This window comes from Psittacula echo (genome assembly GCF_963264785.1).
Source record: "Psittacula echo genome assembly, chromosome: 6".
Lineage (NCBI taxonomy): Eukaryota > Metazoa > Chordata > Aves > Psittaciformes > Psittacidae > Psittacula > Psittacula echo.
Genome location: NC_137743.1, coordinates 15,350,608 through 15,375,794, shown reverse-complemented (window position 1 = coordinate 15,375,794; position 25,187 = coordinate 15,350,608). Strand labels below are relative to the sequence as shown.

Here is a 25,187-nt window from a genome sequence, read left to right as displayed (position 1 = left end):
TGACACTGGAAGGGAAAATGCGTAGTGCAGTTAAAGAAGTCCATGTACCAGCTGTGGTTACTTCACCTGCACTTTGCAAAAGAAAAGCCAGCAGCCCAACCCTAAACTCCTCAAAGTATAAATGCAACCTTAGTAGCAGCTTTCTTTGCTTTTCTAGTGTTTCAGCTTCTGAGAATGAAAAATGTCCTGTGAGGTTTTGTTCTGATAAGCTGAAATAACCCTACTGTAGGAGTGTTTAGCCACATAGTCTTGGGCTGACATGGAAGTCCCTAGACTTCCTCTTTTTCTTTTTTTCCCTTCTCTTTCTCCCCAGAAAGCTTTCTGTGGTAGGAATAGAGAGCTGTACCTCTTGCACAGCCCAGCTTCGAGATTCAGAAGTGGTATCTCAGCAGAGTCATGTTTCTTTATGATTAGTCTTCCAAAATGTAAACCCAGTGGATGCCTCCAGAGAAAACTCTGTTCACAGTAAGGCCTCGAAAGCATACACAGTCAAAACTGTTTTGGCACAGGCTTTTGAGCTTTCTGTCCCACTTGATGTTTGGTACACTTTATTCAAACCAGTGTCTTGGTTACGTACTACATTACATTCCTCTCTCTCAAGGAGTCTCATTTTTCCTGTAATAACAGTAACAAATTGAGCATCAGCTGGGGAATAAACTGGGTCTGGAGAAATCTACAGATGCAGGAGTTATCATAGAGGTCTTTGTCCTGTACAACTGCTCCATGCGTAGCAAGCCCAGAGGTTAGGGAATGAGGAAGGATGATGAAGAGTGTTGGACATACCATGCAAACAAGTATTTTGCATCGTTAAACCTGGGCTATCAAGCCTTTCGCTTTAATAAAGGAGTAGGGCTGATAACCCAGTAAAAATACTTGTGCAGCCACAAAGGCAATTCCATTTGAGGTTCTGAAAAATCACAGCAGCTCTGTGAAAAACACTGTTTGAATATTTCTCTTGTATGGGTACACTCAGGAATGTCAGTCAACTTTTACAGAGTTGGTCCTGTCCTGGGCATTTGCTGAAACCAGGCTTTAACAAAGTGCAGTGTGGGTACCCTTGAGCCTAGAACAGCAGCCAGCAACACAGAAATAATATGTTTAAGTCAGTTTGATGGACCTTGTCTTTGCCTTGCACTGAAGGCCTGGAGCAGAACCATTGCATGCCAAGGATTCAGGAGGAACATGGTACACGAGACTGGAAGGATAGGAAAGCTCTTGAGAACTGAGGAATATGGGAAGACTTAGTCTGGAGCCAAAAGCCAAAGGGATATTGCAGAGCTGTAGTAAATTGGATGCAACCTGCATGTTTCTAGGTTTTGAACAGCTATACCATGTGTCATTGGCTTCTTTAGCTTTTCCAATCTTATCTTCTAAATAGCCTTCCACTCCCCATGTTCCCTGTTCTGGAAAGATGTAATTTTGACCCAGTAGCAGTGGCTGGGACTTTTGTTGCAACTTCCTTACCTGCTGATTTTTGTTCGGTTTGAGGTTACTGAGTTGTTAGCATATAACCTAGCTGTCCTGACTTGCTTTCGAGCTACTGAAGGTGATCCTGCCAGTTCTCTGGTCATCCTGCAAGAGGCACAAAGTAGGACTAAAGGGCCAGCGAAGGGGTAGCACCAGCTCTACATGACCACCAAATCCAGCATTGCCTGAATCAAAGGCAGGTGGGACTTCTTGCATGTTTGTGGTGCCCACTTTCTCATGGAGATCAAAATGCTAAACTGATGTTGTAAATTAAATGCCCCTGGGGAAGGAAGGAGCACCTGCTTCTCCACTCTGTCTCCCTCCCTTTCTGTGTATCTGGTCTGTTGGAGAAGCCTCACACTGAAGGTGCCGAAACTCCCTGCGCTGAGTTTCTGACCCGCTCCTCTTCCCTTCACAATGTTGTTACTGTTGCATCTGCTCTTCAGCAGGGGCTCCATCAAGTTTGTGTGACCTTAGCACTGTATTCATGCTGGAGGAGTTACCTTCCATAATGATGTCAACTGATGAGGTTAGCAGGATGGTGGCGGCCACGATAAGACATGACATGTTCTAATGATTCGCCTTAGTGAGCTGCGTGTGTGTTGGGGGGGGCACAGAGGCGCTTAGAGAGGGAAGGTGGGGGCCCCACAGGTGCCGACAAAGACTTTGACCTTTGCTGCTATAATATCAGTGTTTCACAGGCAGGGCGGTTCGGTAACCCACTTTCAGCCCATCAAAAATTGATTTAATTGCAATTTTTTCCCCCAATTAGGAGCACTGGAGCTTAACTAATTGGAGTAATAGAGAGTAATAAGGCTCTGATAAAAAGCCTTCCTCTGCCTCCTTTGTATCTTGTGTCATCGCTTGTCAGAGGTCAGAGAGCTTGCATATTCTATTAGGCAGAGTTGCCTTCATTTGTACAAATTAGTTTACCCAACAGTAATTAAAATGCCAGTGCAGGTCGGGGAGAGCTGAATACAATTGATGGGCACATTGGTGAAGGATTTGACAGCTCCGGTGGCCTCCCTTGCCAAAGCGTGTCAGTGCTGAATCAAAGGCTACACAAACCCACAGACCCGTGTGTTTAACCCGCGGCACCATTGGCACCAACTGCTTTCTCTCATCCACTCTCCATCCTGGACTTGCTTTCTCTTCTTTTCTCATCTCACTTGAGACTTTCTAACAGATATTTCCCATCTTTGAGCTGTCTTTTCTGTTGATAGCTTTCATAATGCTGCTACCAGCCCCCTGCGTCCCTGTCTCCCTCAGTGCTCCCCTTCCTCTCCCCCCTGTCTTCCACATTCCCAGCTGCAGGGCTCTGTCTAGTAATAACTTCTTTGTTTCGCAGTCCGATGAGTCTCTGTATATAATAGTCTCCAAAATGGAACAACGATGTCCAATTCCAGGGGGCAGGGGAGCGTGCGAGGAGGAAGGAACAGTCTCTTGCACACGTCAAGTAGATTCTGGATTTGAAATCCCCAAAGAGCAGAATGGGATTGGAGAAGCAATCTGTTTACAGTACAGGGGAAGGGCGCAAGCCTGGGGCATGGGGGAAGTTTAGAGAGAAGAGGTTGGAAAGAGCCTGTTTCACCCAGGTTCCTTCAATGACTTTGCATTGCAGGATTCCCAGCTCAGGCAGTGCCTGCTCTGAAGGCTAGGTTGACAGTGAGCAAGGTGTGTATTTGTAGAATGGGATTTGTGTCTCTGGAGCTGAAACTGTCTCCAAGCCTCATGACAAACAGCCTCTTCCCAAAAAAACTGATGGGCAGCTACCTCTTTCCCTCTGGTTCATCCACATCTGGCAGTATTCAGTCCAGGACAGGATAAAGAGGGATGCTACGGCTGGGGTGAAACGGTGTCCTTGGCACCTTCCGAGCAGGCACGGGATCATTGCAGCTGGACTGTAGCCAGAGCACTACTGCTGTTGCCAGAAATGCCATGGGATTCAACAACCACAAGTCAGTCAGATGGACAGAGTTCTTGTGTTTCTTCCAAAAGCACTGCCAGGATGTGTGTGCTCTCTCATCCCCGGCCCAGCTTCTGTTGTGGGGGGGTGATCTCTAACGAAATGTCTCCTGTACAGCATAGAGAAGGTCTGGCTTCAGGAGAAGCAGGGATTTTTTTTTGATTTTGTGCGGGTTTATTCCCCCTCTCCCTTCTCAGTAGGGAGTTTCAAATGGGAGAGAGAACATCAAACTATCAGATCAGTTGGAAAATGCCTTACTTTGGACAACAGAACCATGTTGTATATGAAGTATGTGTGTCTCAATGGTCTGCAGAATCCTCATCTTCCTGGTACACCAGAGGTGGAAATGGTATGTTGGCTTGTTTTGGTTTACCTCCTAGAAGATCCCAGTGAAGACAACATGCCATGTTACAGAAGTTCTGCAGTGGTGCTCATTTTCCTGTTAGAGGAATCTTTTGGAGGGAGTTTGTAGTCATGATACCCAACAGCTTTCACAGGGCAGAGGAAAGCTTAGTGAGGAGAGGACTTTGCACTTCCAAGGCCATCTGAAGCTTGGACATAGCATTTTTTATGTAGCATGTAGATACATCTGGGTAGTGTCTGTGTACATCAGTAGTATCATATATACATCAGAGAGATGGGTCATCCCTACAGTAATATATTTAGGGTATCTTCTGCTCTCTTTTTACCAGTCTCATCTCTCCTCAGTGGTTCTTACTCCTGAGATCATTGTAGGCAAAATAAATGACATCCGGTAAACCAGTAGCTCAGCTTGAGTTGCTTCTCTTGGGCAGCTGGCAAAAACAGTTGTGAAGAGGTTGCACTTCTCTAGGTCACAGGGTGTTGGTGTGTGCTCTGTGCTTTCTAAGACAAAAAGCTTGCTGAAGGTAAACTAGAAGAAGCAAGCCTGGTAGAAGGCCTCAGTTCTGCTGAACAATCATAGAATCATAGAATAGTTAGGGTTGGAAAGGACCTTAAGATCATCTAGTTCCAACCCCCCTGCCATGGGCAGGGACAACCCACACTAAACCATGCCACCCTAGGCCTCGTCCAACCTGGCCTTGAACACCGCCAAGGACAGAGCATTCACAACCTCCCTGGGCAACCCATTCCAGTGCCTCACCACCCTCTCACTAAAGAATTTCTTCCTTATATCCAATCTAAACTTCCCCTGTTTAAGTTTGAACCCGTTACCCCTTGTCCTGTCACTACAGTCCCTGATGAATAGTCCCTCCCCAGCATCCTTGTAGGCCCCCTTCAGATACTGGAAGACTGCTATGAGGTCTCCACGCAGCCTTCTCTTCTCCAGGCTGAACAGCCCCAACTTTCTCAGCCTGTCTCCATACGGGAGGTGCTCCAGTCCCCTGATCATCCTTGTGGCCCTCCTCTGGACTTGTTCCAACAGTTCCATGTCCTTTTTATGTTGAGAACACCAGAACTGCACACAATACTCCAAGTGAGGTCTCATGAGAGCAGAGTAGAGGGGCAGGATCACCTCCTTCGACCTGCTGGTCACGCTCCTCTTGATGCAGCCCAGGATACGGTTGGCTTTCTGGGCTGCGAGCGCACACTGCCGGCTCATGTTCATTTTTTCATCGACCAACACCCCCAAGTCCTTCTCTGCAAGGCTGCTCTGAATCTCTTCTCTGCCCAACTTGTAGCTGTGCCTGGGATTGCTCCGACCCAGGTGTAGGACCTTGCACTCGGCATGGTTAAACTTCATCAGGTTGGCATCAGCCCACCTCACAAGCGTGTCGAGGTCCCTCTGGATGGCATCCCTTCCCTCCGGCGTATCAACCGAACCACACAGCTTGGTGCCATCGGCAAACTTGCTGAGGGCGCACTCGATCCCACTGTCCGTGTCACAGACAAAGATGTTGAACAAGACCAATCCCAACACCAATCCCTGAGGGACACCACTCGTTACTGCTCTCCAGCCGGACATCGAGCCATTGACCACAACTCTTTGCGTGCGGCCATCCAGCCAGTTCTTTATCCACCGAGTGGTCCACCCATCAAATTGATGTCTCTCCAATTTAGAGACAAGGATGTCCTGTGGGACAGTGTCAAAGGCTTTGCACAAGTCCAGGTAGATGACGTCAACTCGTCAACTGCTCTGCCCCTGTCCGTCAGTTTCGTAGCCCCATCATAGAAGGCCACCAAATTGGTCAGGCAGGATTTCCCCTTAGTGAAGCCATGCTGGCTGTCACCAACCACCTCCTTTTTTTTCATGTGCCTTAGCATGCCTTCCAGGAGAATCTGCTCCAAGATTTTGCCAGGCACAGAGGTGAGACTGACTGGTCTGTAATTCCCTGGGTCATCCATTTTCCCCTTCTTGAAAATGGGGGTTATATTTCCCTTTTTTCCAGTTGTCGGGAACTTCACCTGACTGCCATGATTTTTCATATATGATGGCCAGTGGCTTAGCAATGTTGCAGAAGATTTGGAGCCAAACTTTACATGCTTAGTTCCAGTTTGAATATTGTTTTAGACATAACCAAAGCTGACATGTGTTGCACTTTTGCTTGGAATGAAACTGTCACCTCTGAGAGGTTCCCAGTTATGAGAGGCCTGGAGGTGGAAGGTGTATTCCTGCAAACGAGGCTCAAGGTGAGGGGCCCTGGGGATCCAGACTTCCAGGTCAGTTTGCTCCAAGGCTTTAGAAATTTCTCATTGGCACCACTTCTTGTGTATGTCTTGTGAATGCTGCTTTCTAATCCAGGCAGTGAAGGTGCCCTGCTCTTCTGGGAGAAGTCTTATCTTTGCTTGCTAATGGGCTCCAGCCTGTTAAAGATAAGACCTGCAAACCTGATCCTGCTGAAGTATGAGACAAAATTCCTGTTGACTGAATGGAGTCAGCTTTACTTAGAAGAAACTTGTTTGTGGCCCTGAGGCCCGTATGTGATCCTGGAGACAAATCTCTCCATCTAATGCTATTTTTCTTCTTTCTTTGGAGGGGTGGGGGGTAAGAACTGAGGAGGGAAAGCTGAAGTCCAGAATTGACAGCATGAGCAGGGATTAGACCTTGCTGTTCCTCCCACCTTTTTCTCCCTGTTGGTGTGCCTCCATGCTAATTTAAACCTGTGGCAACCATCAAAGCATTGTGCATACCTTCTGCACAAAGGGGCCTGTCTCCCACGTGAGGGCGTTCTCTGCTGGGACAGTCAGTTTGTCCCCCAAAAGAAAAATCTTAAGCACCCAATTGCCTGCTTGACTGACTCCTTGGCTGCTATTATGTTTCTAACCACGGTAATTGGCTTTAGTACTTATTAATGGATTATGTTTGGGGAGGGAGGGACAGAACCAAACACCTAGCTTTGTAGCTGAGGGACTCCCTGACCAAAGTGCTGTTTTCCAGACATGGGGTTTGACTGGTGAGCTGTCAGAGTGGGTGTCTTTTGCTTGTTTTCCTCGGAGATAGGACACATTGGCCAAAGGGATATCTTCCCTCTTGTCCTGCATTATGGTGGAGCAGGTATGGGGCAGAAACCCTGTTTCCAAATGTGAAATGCTGCAAGCTTTCTTAGTTGGTCCTCATGGCTGTTGCCTTTGGCTTTTCCTTAGACTGTCAGACTTTGGTCAGACATCCATGGAGAAGAATGTGTACACCCTGCAGCAGAGAGCCCTGTGCTATAGGTGCACTGGGCCAATTGCATGTGCACTGCTAATGAACCTGGGATTTTGCATGTAAGACAGCCTTGTTGAGGAGACTTTGAAATAGCTCTGGTGCTGCAGGCCTTGACTAGGCCTAAAGGGCAGTTAAGGATCACAGGACTTGGGGACTCCTCCAGTTATGTGAGTGTAGATAGAAGGGATAAAGCCAACAAAAGTGAAAGTTTTCATAGCTGGAGGTCTTCCTTGGTTTCCATTAGCTCTTTGAGGTAGCTTGACATATCCGTTTGCCTCTCTTGCAGAGCGTATTGGCAGTGCTGCTTTGGCCTTATGATTTGGAGAAACCAATTGTTCACCTAAATCACAGAGCTAGAAGTCCTGACTTCTGGTCCTGCTTCCACATGGCTCTTTTCTGGCTTTGAGTGAGTGAGTGCATATTCACTACTTTGCTGCTGGGTGTCTTGTAACACCAGCAGTAGTGCTTCTTACAGAAGTCAAGAATGCTGCAAGAATCCATTCCTGGTACAGTACAAGTTTGGAGACACCTGATTTCCAAAGAAAGGATGTTTGAGAGGATCAAAGAAATGTTTAAAAATGCTATTCTTAGAGATGTGACATTGTTTCCTTAATTTGCTTTCCTCTTTTAGCTGCTAGCTCCATGTCATGCTGCAAAAGATGTTTAGGCAAAGCATAGAACTGGCTTTTATTTAAAGCAGGTTCCGTTTCCTGCATTCGTGCTATCCTTGTTGCAATGTCTTAAACATAGTTTTGACATTTTATTCTTGGTTACTGCAATAAATGTGGCTTTGTGAGAGGTCATTTATAGCTTATTTAGAAACCTTTGTGTAAGCTGCTTTCTCTTATTTGGACTGAGGATAGGAAGTTGGCATAAAACCAGCAGTGTCATGTGGAGAGCCACAGCACCCATGTTCCTGCTGCTTGATTTTGAAGATTTGTTCCTGTCTTATCAACTAGCTTTAGGCCATTGGCTGTCAGGCAGCCTCTGGAGCCAGCACGTGCAGGAGGGACATAGCATCACCAGAGGACTTTGGAATGGACCCTGCTGGAGAGTGTGAGCTGAGCCAAATGTTGCTGAGCCAGATGTTGCTGCAGGAGGACTGTCCAGCCTCTAACAGTGCTTGAGTGCTGGGGAGGGCAACCAGATCCAGCTTGGAAATTGGCCCTGCTTTGAGCAACCTGAACTGGAGACTTCTTTCCTGTGATTGGTTAGGCCTGTGATGCTGCAGCCAGTTCATGACTGTGCTCAGAAGTTGCCAACAAACAGAAGCCGAGACATGAGTAGGAAGTAACAGGGAATTTTCCATGAGGTCTTTCTGGAGCTTACCTCCCTGACATGTATTCACTCACATGAAACGTGCTGAGCACTGTGCTAACTGTTTAGAAAATGTCACTGCAATTTACAGCTGCTCCTATTTTAGGTTTTCTCCTTGCATATGCAAATACATTTTTATGCCCTGCCAATTCTCTGCAGTTGTGACTTGCTGCATTTGGGAAGCTCAACTACTGAGAGCTCTGGAGCACTTCTCCCTTTGCTGCTGCCTGCTCCTCGTGAAATGTGGTGGAACATGCTGACATAGTCTTGGACCAAAATTCAGTCTGTCTTGTAGCCTGTTTTCTGTCTTGTTTATGCACTATTTCTTCAGAACACAAGGATTAGTAAGGTTTTTTTGTTTGCTTGTGTTCTTTAAACAGCTCATTTGTGACGGGGACAGCCTGCTGTGGACACACCTCACCTCTGAGAATCTGGGACCTGGAGAGGTAAGTGAGCTTCCAGGTTATGAGCAGAGACTTGATGGGGAAAGTAAGTAACGTTGAGAGATGCAATATTGGAGATGGTGTAAAATCATTCCTTTTGTCCATGAAGGCAAGGGGTGTCCCTGCCCATGGCAGGGGGGTTGGAACTAGATGATCTTAAGGTCTTTTCCAACCCTAACTATTCTATGATTCTATGTTTAAATATGAGATGTAGGATGGAGTGGGGGACGGAACAAACTGGTGTGGAAAGATGACAGGGAGGGGGGGAGTGTGTTGTTCTGGTTCAGTAGGGAGCAGCTCGACTTTTCTTCCCAACATTTCCAGTTCTCCACAGCTACCCTGGTTTCTTCCCATTACCCATGTACAATCAGAATATGCACATGCCACCTTCCTTTTCATTGATCTATGAGTTGGTGCTTTAGCCTGAGCCAGAGGGGTGAGGAAGGTTGTTTTCATCTTCCCATTCACTCACTTGTCTGTGATGCTCAGAAGTCAGAGGCAAACACAGGCTCTGTAGACGTCTTGACTGGTGTTTCTAGTAGCTCAGGGAGGTGAGTGGTGGCAACAGGTTGTCTATGGAAGTGCTGTCTTCTCCCTGTCTTGATGTTGTCTTCTCCTTGTCTTAATAAGCATTGAGGAGGTTAATTGCTGTGGCCTCTGATTTGGGGCCTTTGAGTAGTTCCTGTTTGCTGAAGGTGCTGACCTTAGCAACTGGGGAAATGTTGAGCTCAAATCCTGACATGAGACTCAACTGCTGACAAATTTGAAACTCTCAGCCTGGGGGTCTTTGTGTAGTGATGGAAAGATAGCAAATATTTGGCAGGATTATTGAATGGCAGCTCAGCTTTCCAGGACTGGTATGCTCTGAGTAGGAGTGGCACAGCACAGATTATCAATGGAGGGTCATCAGGACTGAGGTGAGCTGGTGGGCTTGGGAAGGGGAGAGAAGGGGGGAAATGGCAGAAGGGGCCTGAGAGGTGTCAGCAGAGCTGTGTTTGGGGAAAGGAAGTAGAGAAGGATCGGTGTGTGTGCAGGGCTCATCTGAGGCCAATTTGCCTTCTAATCTATAGTTTAGATCAGATTGTCTGAGTCAGGTGCATCCAATACAAACCAACTTGGTTTTCTTTGAAGTGTAACAAAAAGAGACTTTGCAAAGGATGCATCCCACAAAGGACAAATTAAAGTAGGAAAAGCAGCACCAGCACATTCAGCTATGGTGCATGTTTCTTGGTGACCTAGTCTGATGGTGCCTTTGGAGTAACCCAGAAGGATGAGGGCTGTGCTGTGATACCCCTGCCCATCAAGTCTTCTGGCTGTTCTTGAATAGAGGCATCTGACAGGGGTGAGGAGATAGGCAACCCGCTCCCCCCTGCCTCAGCCTCTCTGACAGCCTTTCCCAAGGAATCCTGAAGAGATAATAAAGCTGTGTAGAAAATAGGATTAAGGTAATGAACAGGCACAACGAAGTTTGATCTTTCAATAACGTCAAAGCCTGACTGACAGGCAAATAAAAAAGCCAAGGCAACCTAGGCCACTGGGCCTCTGTTGCAATGGCTGAAGTGTCAAACTTATTCTTCCCTCTTCACCTGTCACAGCTGGAATGCACCGTGCCACTGGGTCTTTTCCTCTCTGGGGGCCTGTGTGTGAGCTGGAAGTCTCATCAGCACGTGCAGGGCAGGAGGCTGAGTAGGAAGCATGGCTGGGAAACTAGCACATGAAGTTTGCTGTGGTCACTTATAGTGAGGAAGTACAGACTTGTCCTTCCAGGTCTTGAATTCTCCATAAACCATTCTTCCCAGAAGAGCTTTGGATTGATTTTCAAAGGCTCCAGTAGTTTCCAGGAGAGATCTCATAGGGAAATGCTATTTCTTCCTTTGAAGTTTATGCATGTTGTCTCCCTGGTCAGACTCCAGAAGTGGTTGCATGGCATGGAAACTCAAAATCTTAAAGCTGCCAGGACTGAAGAGATTCTCCTGTGCCCAGTGTGTCCTAATAACATCTGGAAGACAGAGCCAGGCCTCTTGCATTTGTTGCTTACCCTTTCCTGTGGCCACTAAGGGCCAGAGTATAACCTGCAGATCCTGAACATGGCAAGGACATTATCTCCAAGAGCAGAATCCAGGCAACTGCTCTGTCAAAGAAATGAGGCAGGGTAGAGTAGTGCTTAAGACATGTTCTTTAAAACTGCAGGATCCTTAGAACCACTTAGATGTTTAATGCTGTCCAAGAACAGTTAGTGCAGTTAGCTGGTTGTTTTATCCATGGGTGTTTGTGTAACATTGCAGCAGTTTCTGTGGCGTTCTGTTCCTTTGGTGTAGGTGGTCTTTTTCCCCAATAGCTGAGAGCTGGAACGTGCTACAAAAGGATTTAAAGCTTAAATAACCTTTTGTGTACTGATCATCTTAGTTCCAGGCCAGATAAGTCCTTGGCTGGTGCTTGTAGCTGTTGGTCATGGTATGTTTCGTATTTATGACCTTTGCAGTTCCCTGACCCTGGGGCAGCCATTCTCATCCCTCCAAGAGGAAAGGGATAAAGTCTTCACCTGGAAATATGTCCTGGGCTTTGAAAAGGGCTTGGTTGGGCTTGGCAGTGAGGAAATTTTTATTGGGGAAAGGAAACGCCTCTTGCTGCATCCCACCCCCACAACTGTCTTTCATTTCTGACTCTGCTGAGATGATGGTGTTGGATCAAAGCCGCAACAGGCAGCAACAAGCAATCGTCAAGAGGAGTCTAAAGGAGGGGAATGACCGCATAATGCCAAGACACTGTCTCTGATGGCTGAAATTCCAGCTGCTGCTACACCTGGCCCTTTCTCCTGTAATGAATGAGGGTTTTTTTTCTTCTTATGCTTTTGAAGCTGGCTAGCTGCACCTCTGTAGGACATACCTCATCCCACACATGCTACATTATGCCATCTGATTGCTTTTAGATGTGGGGAAGTTGCTGTGCACTTATTGCCATTCAGGATCAAGGTGTGTTCATGGAGGGGGGCTACGAATAGCTTTGGTGATTAGGGGTCTGCACAGAAAAGGAGAACAATTAGCAGTATGAAGTACTAGATACTAACCTTTGTCTTTGCATCTAGTATCAGGCCTTGCTGACACCTGGCAGTCCTCTTGCTCTTCAGTGCCAATGAAGAATATGATGGCAGCTGCCTCATGCAGGTCAGGCACCTCTGCTCCCTTTCTCTCTCAGACCATCCTGTCGTGTCTGCCAGTGCTAGTGTTTGCTCAGCAGAACAGCCAGCTAATGGCAAGAAAGAGAAAAGGATACTTTCTTCAGATCATGTTCTTTCTTTTTTTTCCCGCCTCCTGTCTCCTTTGGGAGTGTATCTCCCTGGGAGATGAGGGTGATGCACCACTGAGAACAGCTCCAAGGTCAGCATTTGTCATTTGCCTGCAGAGAATTGATGCTCCCTAGCCTGTCATGGTGGTCTGCATGTCTTTAGGTGACACATGCCCCTGCCTTAAGGATGCTTCTCCATAAAGTAGGATATTCCAGAGGTCTCTTTGCAGCAACTCTGCCAAGCCTGATGTTTGAAATGGACCAGTGATCTGTCTAGCATGGTAGTCCTTATGCTGTAAACACTTTAAATGCACAAGTCCTATATTGTCCTTTCCTGTGACACAACGTGACAGATGCAGGGCACAAGAGCTGTTGTGAAAACTGAGCCAAAGTTAGCTGTGCCCTGCAAGCCACCCAGATCCTCCACCTTTTAAATACCCAGTCTTTGTCCATCTCCTCTCCCCTTTTGAAAGCATTTTTGGCAGAGTGGGTTTTTTTTGTATTTTGTTGGGGTTTTTTTAAGAACCCTCTAATTTCTTGTTCGGTTTTTCTCCCTCTCCTGAGCCCTTTGAAAGTGGCTTTACGCCGTCACTGACACCAAACTGACACTTTGCGTTTCCCCACTTCTTATCCCTTTATGGCAACAGATGTTGAAATTTTGTATCCCTTTTATCTGTCCCTCTTTGCCCTCTTCCTGTAATTAGGTTTCCCTTGTTAGCAGTACAAAGTGGCCCGGTTTGCTGCCTGGCCTTTTGAGCCATTGTGTCTGAGCACATTTTTTTCCTCCTCTTTCGGAAGAGTTCCTTCCCCCTTAAGTAATAGGCAGGGTGTGGGCCAAAGCTGTGGCTTTTTCTTGTTTCTTTGTTCTCCATTTATCTCTGCCACCTTTTTCAAAGGGATGAGGGAGAAAAAAAATAGTGGATGGAAGGGGAAGATAGTTGCGTTTCTTGACCGTCAGGCCCCTCTGCTCTTCAGGTGTTCAAGGCAGGTGCCTTTGATGTCTGCAAGTTTTGGGGAGGTGGGAGGTAGAGGATTCATGACAGTGGCTTGGGAGTGGAGGAGAAGGGAGATTCAGGTGTGTGACTGATGCCCTCAGTAGAGGGGAGGGGATGAGTCTTCCAGGGTAGCCAGGCAGCTGTGGAGCAGGTTAGTAATCCGTGTTTACTTTTAGTGCTATCACATTGTGCTCTTTCTTTCCAAGAGCTAGCATGAGCATTGCCATCATAAGCAGCTGAAGCTTGCTAACTTTCTGCTGCTTGATCTCTGGTATGTGCTTCCATGGGACCCTTCTTAGGTTCCATCTGTCTGTGCAGTGGGGTGGGCAAGAATTAGTTGCTGTCTTTCAGATTTCAGTGTATGTTGATGTGCATCCACTTTGGTGGCTCTTAGAGCCATTGAGTGAGTGAACATGAACAGTTGTCAACAGAGAGGGACAGCTATAAAACCTGAGTTCTCTGTGATATTCTTAAGCGGCAAGTGCAGTCTGACAGTTGCAATATATAGTACTGTATTAGCTGGTCACTACTGATGCTTTCTTGTTTAAATCCAGTCCTTCTTGGCTTTGCAACTTGCCATGCTCAGATATTTTTATATGGGGAAGTGGATAAATAAAATGAGAATCTGCAGGTCTAGTTCTTTGCTATAAAGCTTGCAGAGTGTTTTCAACTAAAGCTTTTAATGTAGAAGCTTGGCCCAGGATGCACAAGCAGACTTCTTAACATTGTGTTCTAAAACAAGCTCTGTAGAAGGTCGTTCTCTCCACAGCTTGGAACTCCAAGGTTTAAACAAGTTTGAGACTCTCTAATTTAATAACAAAAGGAGTTTGTTGGATGAAGGGAGACAATGGATTCCGAACTAGAGTTGCTAAATTGAAAGAAAATGGAAGTTACACTTAGAGTTGTGGGAAGTCTGCTTCACCCAGGTATTTAAACTGGATTTATCCAGGCACAGAGACATGGGTGCTTATCTCTGGTAGCAGGAGAGACAAGCAATAGCAAATATTACCCTGGCACTGATAACAGTTTCACAGGATTTGGGGGGCAGAAGAATCATAATACCATGTTGTACATGCAGAATCCCCTCTCCTACCCTCCTTTTCTGTAGATTAATTATGCCAAATATCTTTTTTTTGCCAAGGAAGTTCTCTCCAGGCTTTGTGGGAAAGAGGCTCCCTACTCTTTTCAGGCTTGGGTTTCTTCCTCAGCATCTCTATCTTAGCTGAACACCGTTTTAAATCACAATAACCAATCCAAAACTTGTCTAACAGTAAGCTAAACAGCTTCCTGGGCTGTACTTACATCAGGTAAGTGAATACAGATGGGTGCCTTGTGCTGCCTCTGCTCACTGCAGTGTGATGATCCACAGATAGTTGCCCTTCCTCAGATGGCTGCTTGTTCTCTGTTTCTGAGGTTCTCTTGCTTTTTTTTTCTTGCCCTGCTGTTTCCCCATCCTGTCCACAGATGGCTTTGGTTACTCTTTTTAAAGCATCAGTTCTGGCTATTCCCATTTATATGTCCTTGGGTTAATCAGGAACACAAATGTCATGCCTTCTTACTGAAATTCAAAGGAAAAAGGGTTGGTAAAATGACAGTCTGGAGTTGGTCATAGGGGAAAAATTCTTGTCTTCAGGCAAACTCTTTCTTGGTCTGTTCATGTTAAATCAGTTTTGCACAATGGCTGTCTTTGTATTTCTAATTTGGTCCTTGAGAACCATTCCCTCTGCAGTAAGGTAGATAGGATGGAGACTTTGGATGTAGATCTAGGCAAAGGGAAAAGCAGGTCCTTCTTCATGGAGCTAACAATCCCACTTGTGACTTGAGCAGCAAGACTAGATATAAATAGGTCTCCTGCCTTCAGGCATGAACTAGTCACTTGAAAAGGCCAGGAGGAAATTCCTAGTCCAGTTCTACAACTCTGAACTATAGGGTTTGATTCCCTTGCTCTGAGTTCTTGGGCGTTGTTGGAGGCAGAGTATCAGACCTATGACAAACTGAGCCAATGCTGCAGAAAGCTTGGTGCTGCAGGGAGCCTCTTAAGTGGTGGTATCTCGGATGACTGTTCCTTTTAACAGACTTTGTTGTGTTCAGAGCTCTGTCTCTTAACTATAAATGGATAGCTCCAATCTTATGTGTAATGTATTTCCCATGGTATGCATGTGTTCACAAAACTATTTGGGGCCTTGTGGTTCTTTAGTAATTCCTGGAGGTTTTTTTGACATCGTCTTTCTGAACCTTCTCACATAAGCTGGACATCTTCTGCTTTCCTTCCGTTAAGAGGGCTCTGGTGCATCTTAACCTAAATGTAAAGCCATCATAAAAAGGAAGAACATACAGGTGTTTATCCCAAGTCCTTTTCTCCTTATGGCAGTCTGGCCCTGTCTCATTAGAGATGAGCATGAGGCTAGCTACTGCCCTTTGGATGTGTGCATGTCCAGGGCATGCTGTGGCCTTTGCACTCCTGTTCAGGCGTATTTATGACAACTTTACAAGGCCTTGAACAATCGGAGAGTGTGGGGTGGGGGCTGGACACTCCAAGCACATCAATCAGTTTCATCCCTCTGAGCCAAAGCAAAAGCAATCTTTATTTTTCCCTGGGTTGAGAGAGAATCAACAGTGGCATGAGAGAAGAATGGGAAGGAGTGAATGAGGAACCCCCTCTGCCACTGGCTAGCAGTGGCTCATTTAAACAGATGGCTTTGTTTTGATTTGGACTCTCCATTTTTTTGTCTCCCCACTAAAGGAGACCTGCAGAGTTCTGTCCAGAAAGGGAGCAATACAGCCGCCTGTTCCCACACAAGTGGGGCGAAAGGCGAGAGGCTTTGAGAATTCCCTGCTTCTTTTCCTCGCCTCCCTCTTTCTCTCTTCCCCCAAGAAATCACAGTTTGAGAGAATTCCCCCCTACTCCTCCTGTTGGAAAGAAAGACAGAGAAGACATTCTTGACATTCTTTGCAGAGAAAAGGGGTTAAATGTCTGAATTTGGGGGTCACCATGTTATACAAATTGCAATCTAATCGTTTTTACAAGAACACACGTGTGCTAAGAAAAGGAGCCATGGACAAGAAAGAAAAGAGGACAGACAACCTTTTTTTGTCTTGTCTTCTTTTTTTTTTTAGTTTCTTTTTTCCCCCCAAGGTTTTGGACTATTGTCATGTCCTGTCTCTCTCCCCTCCTCACCCCCAAGAGGGAGAACATTGGTTTTATAGTTAAATTGGTTCGTAAAGCAGAAGGGCTTGGTGCCATTTCTGTTTGTTTTCCCAAATAAAAGCCCCAGCAGGGTCTCTTTTGCACCGTTGTGGCTTTATTTGAAGAAACTGGCTTTTTCCCATAGCCCAGCGTGTCAGTTTATCCTCTGAACTTAACCTTACGGGAACCTGAACAACAAAAACTCACAGGGTCCCAAAGCTGGAAAGGTAAAGAAATTGTATCTTTTTATTGGACCATTTAAAGCGTGTGTGGGCCAATTCAGAGAAAGCAGAAGAAAAGAAGGCAAAACTCCCTCTTCTGTCTCCTCTTGACACAATCTCAAACCATCGTTGGTGTCATTCCCCCCTACTGCCTCGAGTCCCTTCAGCTGTGCTGGGGAAGCGGAGAGAGGCATTTCTTCTGAAAATCACTTACAAAAGCATCTCTGAGCCATTTCACATCGAGGTGCTTCTTCAAAATTCCCCAAGCCAATCTCACATCTCCTTTCAGGAATTAGTAGCCTTGGCTAAGTGCAGGAGCAACCTTGGCATAGGATAACTCTATGAAGAATGTATTTGCCAAGGATCTGTGCTTTGCCCTATTTACGTTAAAGACATTATTTTTAACCAAGCCTTTCCCTTCTTAGCGTAAGATGCTGCATTCCCTGGGTGCCCCAGCTGCTGTTGCAATGACTTGGAAGAGTCAAGAGCTCAGCTCTTCCCTTTGGTTTTGGTGAACTCTCCAACTTGAATGACGGAAGTTGTGCAAATGCTGCACTCTGGATAATGGTTTTTAAATGGATTTTGTTTCCTTCCTCTGCTTGATACTCAGTGTGGATATCCCAGTGTTTTGAACTGAATGGTGCTCTTTCCACTTTTTTAAAAGTATATGCTTCTCACCTGGCTTGTTGCAAGTAGTTGTTGGAGCTAAAATACTGGTTTAGAGCTCTGCTCAGTTTCTGAACAGTCACCTCATGTGCAATGACTTGTCTTCAGCAGATGATCACAGTTTACAGTAAGATGAGGCTTCCAGAGCAAATGAGTATGTCCTTAATTTCACACATCTGTTTTCAGCAGATGTTCTGGATTCAGCAGTTTCCTAGAATTTGCATATTTGTGTAATATCAGTTTTAGTGAATTGGGGTCACCAGAAATTGAGGGTAGGGAGAAATGTGTTTATTGTTTCATCCCAGCTTTTGGAGTGTAGTTCATGTGTATTCGAGACAGCTGGCCAAGACCTGCAGAAAATGGGCAGGGTACAGAGAGGAAGGTGCAGACTTCTTTTGGACTCCAGCTATCAGCAAGGTCTTGGGGAAATCTGAGCTTTTATGGTAACACAAATAATTGCAGCAGCTTGGGAGGCTGTAGATGGCTTTAACGTGGTGACAGCAGCATCCAATGGGTCATCTGGAAACTAACCATCTGGGTTCTGCCATGACCAATCTTATTTTGTCTGCATATTGCTGGGATGAGGAGAAATAGAGCCCTAGAAGACTTCTGTCTTCTGGGGGTATCATGATAGCAGTGCTTATTGCTGGATTTCCGGCATTAAAAGAGTGAAATGTGGAAATCCTGAACAAATAGCTTATTTGGAAAGTAATTTTTTTAAGTCTTGTTTTCTGAAGAACGTGGGAATTGGTGGAGATGAATCAAAGGATTCTCTATAGTGCTTGAACAAAATGCCTTTCATTTTTGGACTCATTGGTTTGATACATTTCCCAGGCACAGGGACTTTGTTTAAACATCTTGTTCTATCAGCAACAAGTCCAAAGCCTGGTGCTAACACAGCTTTCCTGTGCTAGGGACAAAACAGGCTGCTGCATTTGCTCTGGCTCTGTTCCCTGTGGGCTGGTACTGGATTACTGCCAGTATGATTTCAGTCTGTCTAGATGCTTAAGAGAAAGTGGAAGATACTGGGAATATCTGTGAGTTTCCTGCTGAGCACTGGGGGCTCAGCAGGACCTGTATGTCTGTAGGCAGTGTGTTGGCCCAGGTGCTTTGTGGTTAAGGTGCTGAAGCCAAGAGCTCTGGCTCTAGACTGGTCTTTCCAGGAAACCAGTCATGTTTGTGATCCTAGTGAGAACTAAGGTTCAAGTTAACTATCACATCTCTTTCTATCCCTCATTGAGTAGATGTTTTCTGCCCATGTAAGTTGGAAAACAATGGGTGATGTGCTTGTGTGTCTGCTGCTTCTCTGTTGCTCCTTGATGGCTTATCTTGATCCTTTATGGATTATTAAGGATTAGCTGTGGGCTTTGCTCCCTAGGATGTGGAACCTGTTGGGGACTGGGGTTTGATGGCAGAGAGTAGTTGGGATAATGAAGACTGGACAATTTGTGAGTACTAACTTGAGATCCCAAGGCTGTGAGAGTTGTGGTAGCAGAGTTCCCTTCCCAGCATGGGCTCAGCATGGCCATGTATGCTGCAGGGACATGGATCTAGCCTGGCGTGGTGGTAGCTGGTCCAGAGACAACTTAATCTGCTGAAACATGAGGGAAATATTAATCGTGTTCTGCATCTTCATCAATTTAAGTGTGCCTGTGCTAGAACACTCGGGTCTTTTGGTATGTGTGCCCAGTGTACAGCACAGTATGATTTTCCCCGGTGTCAGATTGTAAGTGCTTCACTGTAGCAACTAATGGGTTGTTTCTGTAAACTGTTGAAGTACCGCTACTGCGTGCGGGGGCTGGACCTCCCCGTTGAAAGCTGCTTTGGCTGACCAAAATTTGGCGGACCAATTCTTCTTTGGAGCAGAAGACGAACTGATGAACAAACCAGCTAAGCAAGGTTTGCTTTGCTGCAGTAACTTGCAAGTATCTGTGTGGTTTTCCTGCCTATAAAGAAAAACTAATGCTCCCCCCCTTTATTTTTTTCCTTCTTTTTTGTGGCCTAGGCTGGAAAGGGAAGTGAAGGAAGGAAAACAGGAGTGACTCTGGGATACTTGGGTACCACTGCAGTGAGGTGTGAAGGCATGGAGAAACGCTGGGAGCGAGGCACCTGGGTGGTGTTCAGTATTGCACAGGAACTCTGGAAGTGGGAATCCAGAATCTGGTTTCTCCTGTCCATTTGTTGCTGAAATGTCTCGCTTGGAGACATCACCAAGCTGCCATTAAAAATTGCTGCCATCTTGCAGCATTACAAGGTCTGATCTGGTATGGGAGATGGAAGACAAGCTTTAGTATGGCCAGGCTCACTCTGGGTGTGATGGCTGCTTTTTTAGAGGTGGGAGGTTGTGCTACCTTTCCCCAGCATAATGCTCCTCTCTCCCTGAGCTCACTTAGTCCTTTACTTATTAAAGGTGTATTAGCAGGGAAAATGGTGGAGGGGAAGTAACATCAATAGGCTTCAGCTAGTGAGCAGAAGATACCAGATGTGCTGCATCTGCACGGCCCATGTGCAGCTTACCATCCTGTTCAGAGCATCAGTCCAGGAGCTACCCTGCAAAACAAAACAAATGCAAGTAGTATGCAGAAGTGGGGAGAGAGGGGTCTAAGCTCACTGAGGCTGCTTATCACCTGTAACTCCCTGCTCCTGCCTGAGCAATGGCTTGTTGGACTGTCTGGCCTCTTAAGCATCTCACAGGTAGTGATTGTTTAGGAGAACAGCTGACTCCTCATACTTCTGTTGTATATCTTACAACTCTGGATCACACATATAACCTATTAGGTGAAGAAAGCTTTGTGGAAGCCTTGAGAAGGGTTGTGTGCATGTCCATCTGTTCTGTTGGCTTTGCAGAATGGCAGGTGGAGGAGATCTGTGTGCTTGGAGGAGCAGGGAAGTGCCAGAGCTCAGAGATGCCCATCCATGCCTCTCTCATAGTGGAGCTGAGGACCCATCTCCCGCAGGCAAACCCCACAGTTCTTGCTTCCAGCACTCAAACTGCAAATGCTTCAACCTCTCGACCTGCACACAGGTGCAGAGTTGCTGCTGGATTGGTTTGTAAGTAACCTTCCAAGGGTTAATGTATTGTGAGAAGGTTGCAAAGGGCTGAAGCCTGGAATCCCCTCGATCCTTTGCCTGAAGAAACACAAAGTCCAATAAGCCAGCACCCCTGGATTCGTGTTGGGGGGGATTAATTCATGCACTTGATGTTAAAGCTTGTCCGAGAGGTTTGCACGGGGGGGCCATCGCTAGGGCTGGTTGGCCTCTCTAAATGGTTGCTAGGGCCCTGGCATCAAGGGCCAATGTAGCTGCCCACAGCCACGGTCACGGAGGGAATTACACAGCCACAAAGAAATTGTTATTCTACATAATCTGCTCTTTGGAGAGTGACTGTGGGGAAACAGGCTGGCCCCAGCATGCCGCCAGCTCTGTGATCATAGAAGCGTGCTGGCTGCAAAGATCGGCCAGGGCTCGCCTTCTGATCTGGGGACACCAGGGCTTGAGGCGCTAATCTGCTTTATCAGCGATTTCTCTCTCCTGACACAAAGGTGTTTACTTGTTTTAACATCTCCCGGGACTCTATTTCTCCTTTTGTGTGGTCTTTATCCCCCGACGAGGGCTTTAGCCCAGATTACAGACAGAATTAAGGCATTTGGCGATGTGCCTCAGAACTGTGTGATGCTGGATCAAGGAGCAGAAAGTAACAAAATAATGGGGGGAGATGCTGGGAGTGACCCCACTGCGGGATCCGTGCTGTCGGCTTTCAGGACCGCTTCATTGTCCTGAGAACCAAGAGGCTCTTGGACAGGGGTGGCCATGCAGCAGGGTTTGAAAAGCAGGCGCTTCAAGGTTTATTGTGTCCAGCATTTTTGATTTGGAGGGTATGAGGAGGAAGGAATGGAGGGTTTGCAATAGGTGGCCCTTTCAAGCAGCTGGGCAGATTGTCCCCTCCAAAAGCCTGCTATGGCTGAGTGTTGCTGGCTGCTGAGCAAGTGAAGTGATACTGGGGACGGGCTGTGCCATGTGCCCAATGCAATTTCGTATGGCCCAGGGAAGGGTTTCAAGCTCCTTCTTGCAGTCTAGCAGGGGTCGCCCTCACCAGGCATCATCCATCTGGTTTGCTGCTGGTTCTGCACATGAACAAGCAGCAGAGTGGTATGGTGAGAAAGCATCTGGCTTAGAGCTTCATGGAGATCTTGCTTTTGCTCTTCACAGCAAGGGGGGAATTAAAAAGGAGAAGGGGGTCATAAAAGAAAAGCTAGTCTTTGGAAAGTCATCTCCAGAGCAGTCCTGCAGTGGTTACTCTTGACCTGTCATGTTCAACCCCAGAGAACAGTGGTTGCAGTAGCCAGTGTAACTGGAGGGAATTGAGGAGAGCAACCATAGCAGACTGGGCCAGGAGAGTCTGACTTGCCTGTGGGTCTGAGCTGTGTGTCAAAGATGTGGGGAAAAAGCCCAGCAGGCAGTATTTTGAAGGACGGAGTCTGAGATGGATTGGGACTAACCAGGTTAGTGGCTGTTGCGCAAAAGTCCTGGAGTTTGACTAAGTTGATAATTGTCTTCCATGGAGTACTGGTCAGTTCTCCCAAGGAGAATGATCCTGTTCTGCTGGGGGTCAGCTGTGCCTGTCCTCTTACAGTTGTGGCTCCTGCTGGTCACCCTTCGTGACGATTAGTGGCCCAACCAGCAGCAGAAGCTGGGGGAGGGAGGGGAAGACTGTGCAAGCTTCTGCATTCTGTTAAATCACAGAAATAAGATCTAGGAGACTCTTGTGATGCCACCTCTGCTGTGGCCAGCTGAATTGGAAGGGCACTTTGCTCTGAATGACTCTTCCCCTGTTGTGTTTAATTGCAGTGGTCAGCTGATGACCTGTTTAGGGACTGACTTCCACCGTGGAGCTGGAGTCCTTGATGTCTTCTACGAAACACCCTCCCTTCTACTTTCTTGTGGGTATGACACCTACATCCGCTACTGGGACCTAAGGACCAGCACCAGGTGAGCATACCCTGCTGGCATCTGAGGCTCTCCTTGTGCAGTATCTGGGGACTCACCTGCAGCTGAATTAGCTCCTTCAGGTAAACCAGGGCTTAGCTGCAGTGGGGGAGGAGTGGAGTTTCAGTTCCGATTTGTGTTGCCCATGCAGGAAGTGCGTCCAAGAGTGGGAAGAGCCCCATGACAGCGCCCTGTACTGCATAAGGAGTGATAAGAACCATATGATTGCCAGTGGCTCTTCTTACTACGGCGTGGTGCGCCTCTGGGACAAGCGGCAGACTCGGTGCCTGCAGGTGAGAGCTGGCTGGAGGCCGGGCAGCAGCAGAGCTTCTGTATTGTTCTCTGGCAGCCCAGTGCTGATGTCTCTCTAGAAGAAGGGAGAGGGGCTGCTGGGCTGTCTTTGTGGCAAGCCCACTGTGGAGAACCTAACTTATATGCAGGGAAAAGCCTCTGGCATCTCAGCTATTGGTTCTGTAATACTGGTTGTGGTCTTTGTGCTGACCTTTCTTTGAAAGGTTGTTTCTCCTGTTTTCTTGCAGAGTTTTCACCTATCTTCACCCACCAGCAGCCCAGTGTACTGCCTCCGTTTCAGTACCACCTGTCTGTATGCTGCCCTGGCATCAGCCCTACACGTTCTAGACTTCACGGCCCCATGAAAGGACACCACAGCTGCTTCTGGTCACCTCAAAGCAGAGTTAACACTTGGCTCAGGGAACCACAGGGCAGGAGAGGTGAGAATGGCCTCCAAGGCTTCTGAAGGGATCTATTTTTTTGCCTACCAGAAAGCTACAATGAAGAGTGCACAAAGGGCCAGACTTTCTCAACCTCACCTGCCTGTTAGTGGAAATAACAGCCTGTTGTCCTTTACCTTTTAACCTTTTTATTTTGTGTAAGTCAGGGTTTGGTTTCTTAACATTTTTATTTTTCTTTTTTATTCTTTTTTTTTCTGGGGATACAGCATTTGAGGGGCAGTTGAGTTGGGATGCCCTATCAGCTGTGTGTGCTGGTCAGGCTAGGATCAGCCAAGCTCTAAGCCATGTGAAGGAAGTCTAGGCTGTGTGTGGGGTGGATGGATTTGGTGGAAGGGAAAGTTGCCTGAAGCCAGGCCCTACTTTCACCTGTGCTTGCTCTCCTGAGAGCTGCTTGTGTTGTCTTTTGCAACTAAGAGCAAGAATTGAACTAAAAGGCAGAGCCAGCCCTGCTTTCAGTGTATGCCTCCCCAAGCTGGCCGTCAGGTCAGGCTGTGCACTTGGCAGGGCTGAAGTGTTCACGTTTTGCTAAATAAAAAGTCTGAAGGGAAACAGAAGAGACTGTATGTTTTGTTTCAAGTTCAGAAGGGGCTGATTGCAGAGGCCTGGCTGGGTGGAGGAGGTTGGGCCTATTTTCAGATGCTGTCTTACAGATCTCTCTCCCTAACTAGATCCTGTGACACTGCTGCATTGAAGGCAGTTCCTGGGATCCTGGATTTCATGTCACTTTTCCAAACAAGAATCCAAAATTAGGATCTGCATCTCGCTTGCTGCCTGCATGATGAAGCAGCAAACACTGAGACCTTGAAGGATCCTGTAGGCACACGCAAGTGGGCTCCACTCCTCTTTGTGTTAGCCATCTCAATCCAAATTGGATTTTGGAACAACTGTAGCTTTTAGTGTGCTCCGTTCTGTCTGGATGAATGGGGATGTCTGTGGACGGATGTGCTGTAGGTGAATGCAGCGATGTTTGAGATCTGGTCCTTTTTGGGTGGAAGGACGTGTGTGAACCCTACTTACCTGTGAGTTTGGGTATCTTGGGTAGGTAGAAGGAGAGGTTTTGTGGGGGAGCACTTCTAGGGCAAAGCAGCCAGCATGGTGGTTTGTTGGAACTTAATAGGTAATTTCCAGTGTCAAGAGGCTGCCTTTCTCTTGTGATGCACAAAAATTGGAATAAGATGTTTGCTGGAGTCCCTGCAAGAGCAGGGAGGGAGTGGAACCAGATCCTCACCTTCTTGAAGGGAGTCCTCCATTCCCAGTGGATGTGAGACATCATCTCAGGGTGCAAAGTAATTTAAAAGCATGGCCTTCCTGCAGGATTATATGCTCACAAGGATCTTTCCAGCACAGCTCCCTGTCACGGTTCCTGATCTGTGCCTGTTCCTCTGCTGCCACTTGTGCCTGCTTGCTGCCAGCTCCCTTGTAGCTACCACAGTGCTACATATTCTCCTTGTCTAAGTAGCAGAATTGATGTGTAAGTGCCCCAAGCAATGATCTACTGCTGTAAAAAGATGCTATGGCTGGAACAATCTTCCATCAGCTCAAAGCCGTAGATCCCAAAGATAATGATCCTGGGGGAGTCTCTGGGTTATTGGTAATACTGATGCTGAAAAGATGGTGCTTTGCATCCAAGGTTGCAAAATAGTGCTGCTCTATTGCTTGGAGTACCTTGGGCTGTGCATGTGAGGAGAGCTTTAGGTAAGTGATTAGGCAGGAGATAGAAGATTAGAGGGAGAGCTGGCAGAGATTGGGAGTGGGGGAAGTCTGGCTTTTCTCATGTACTGGTGCGTTACAGGTCCTTTAATAAAACTGAGGGAGAGGGATGGAGATATTAAATGTCTTTGGCAGTGTCCCCAGGGAGAGGCTGTGAAGGAACCAGAGTAACTGTGGGGTGGGAGGAGACGTTCTTTATTACACTGGGACTTGGGTAAGGCCCAGAGTAGGAATGAGCATGTCAGCTGAGGATGTGAACAAGTATCAGTGCTGCAGGAGACTCCTCCCATGACAGGCCTGCCCGCAACACTGCTGTTGCTAGTCCTGCCATTTCTTTCCTGCAGCCTACGTTGGTGGGTCCTTTGCTCTCCTAGCTGCTTTTAGGTGTTTCCTGGCTGAAGCCTGGAGCAGAGCTGCAGTGCAGTGGTGGTGCCAGCGCTGGTGGGTAGAAGGATGCACCCTCACATCTTGGGTGACATTGGGGAAGGGGGAAGCTGCAAGTGGGGCTAGTGCACTGGCTCTGATGAGCTCTGCCAGTTGATGGTGCCTCCGTTGTCTTGGGAA

General features: G+C 47.0%; 1 protein-coding gene across 1 annotated transcript in view; it reads left to right on the top strand.

Annotated features, from left to right (window-relative positions):
- The window catches only part of FBXW4 (F-box and WD repeat domain containing 4), a 64,685-nt gene extending 41,020 nt beyond the window's left edge, over window positions 1-23,665 (top strand). Inside the window, 4 exon segments of the mRNA XM_080622207.1 lie at window positions 8,759-8,824; window positions 22,024-22,164; window positions 22,313-22,454; window positions 22,701-23,665. Of these exon segments, the coding sequence (XP_080478333.1) occupies window positions 8,759-8,824; window positions 22,024-22,164; window positions 22,313-22,454; window positions 22,701-22,817 (466 nt within the window). The 3' untranslated portion in view covers window positions 22,818-23,665.
- Window positions 23,666-25,187: the final 1,522 nt, after the last annotated feature.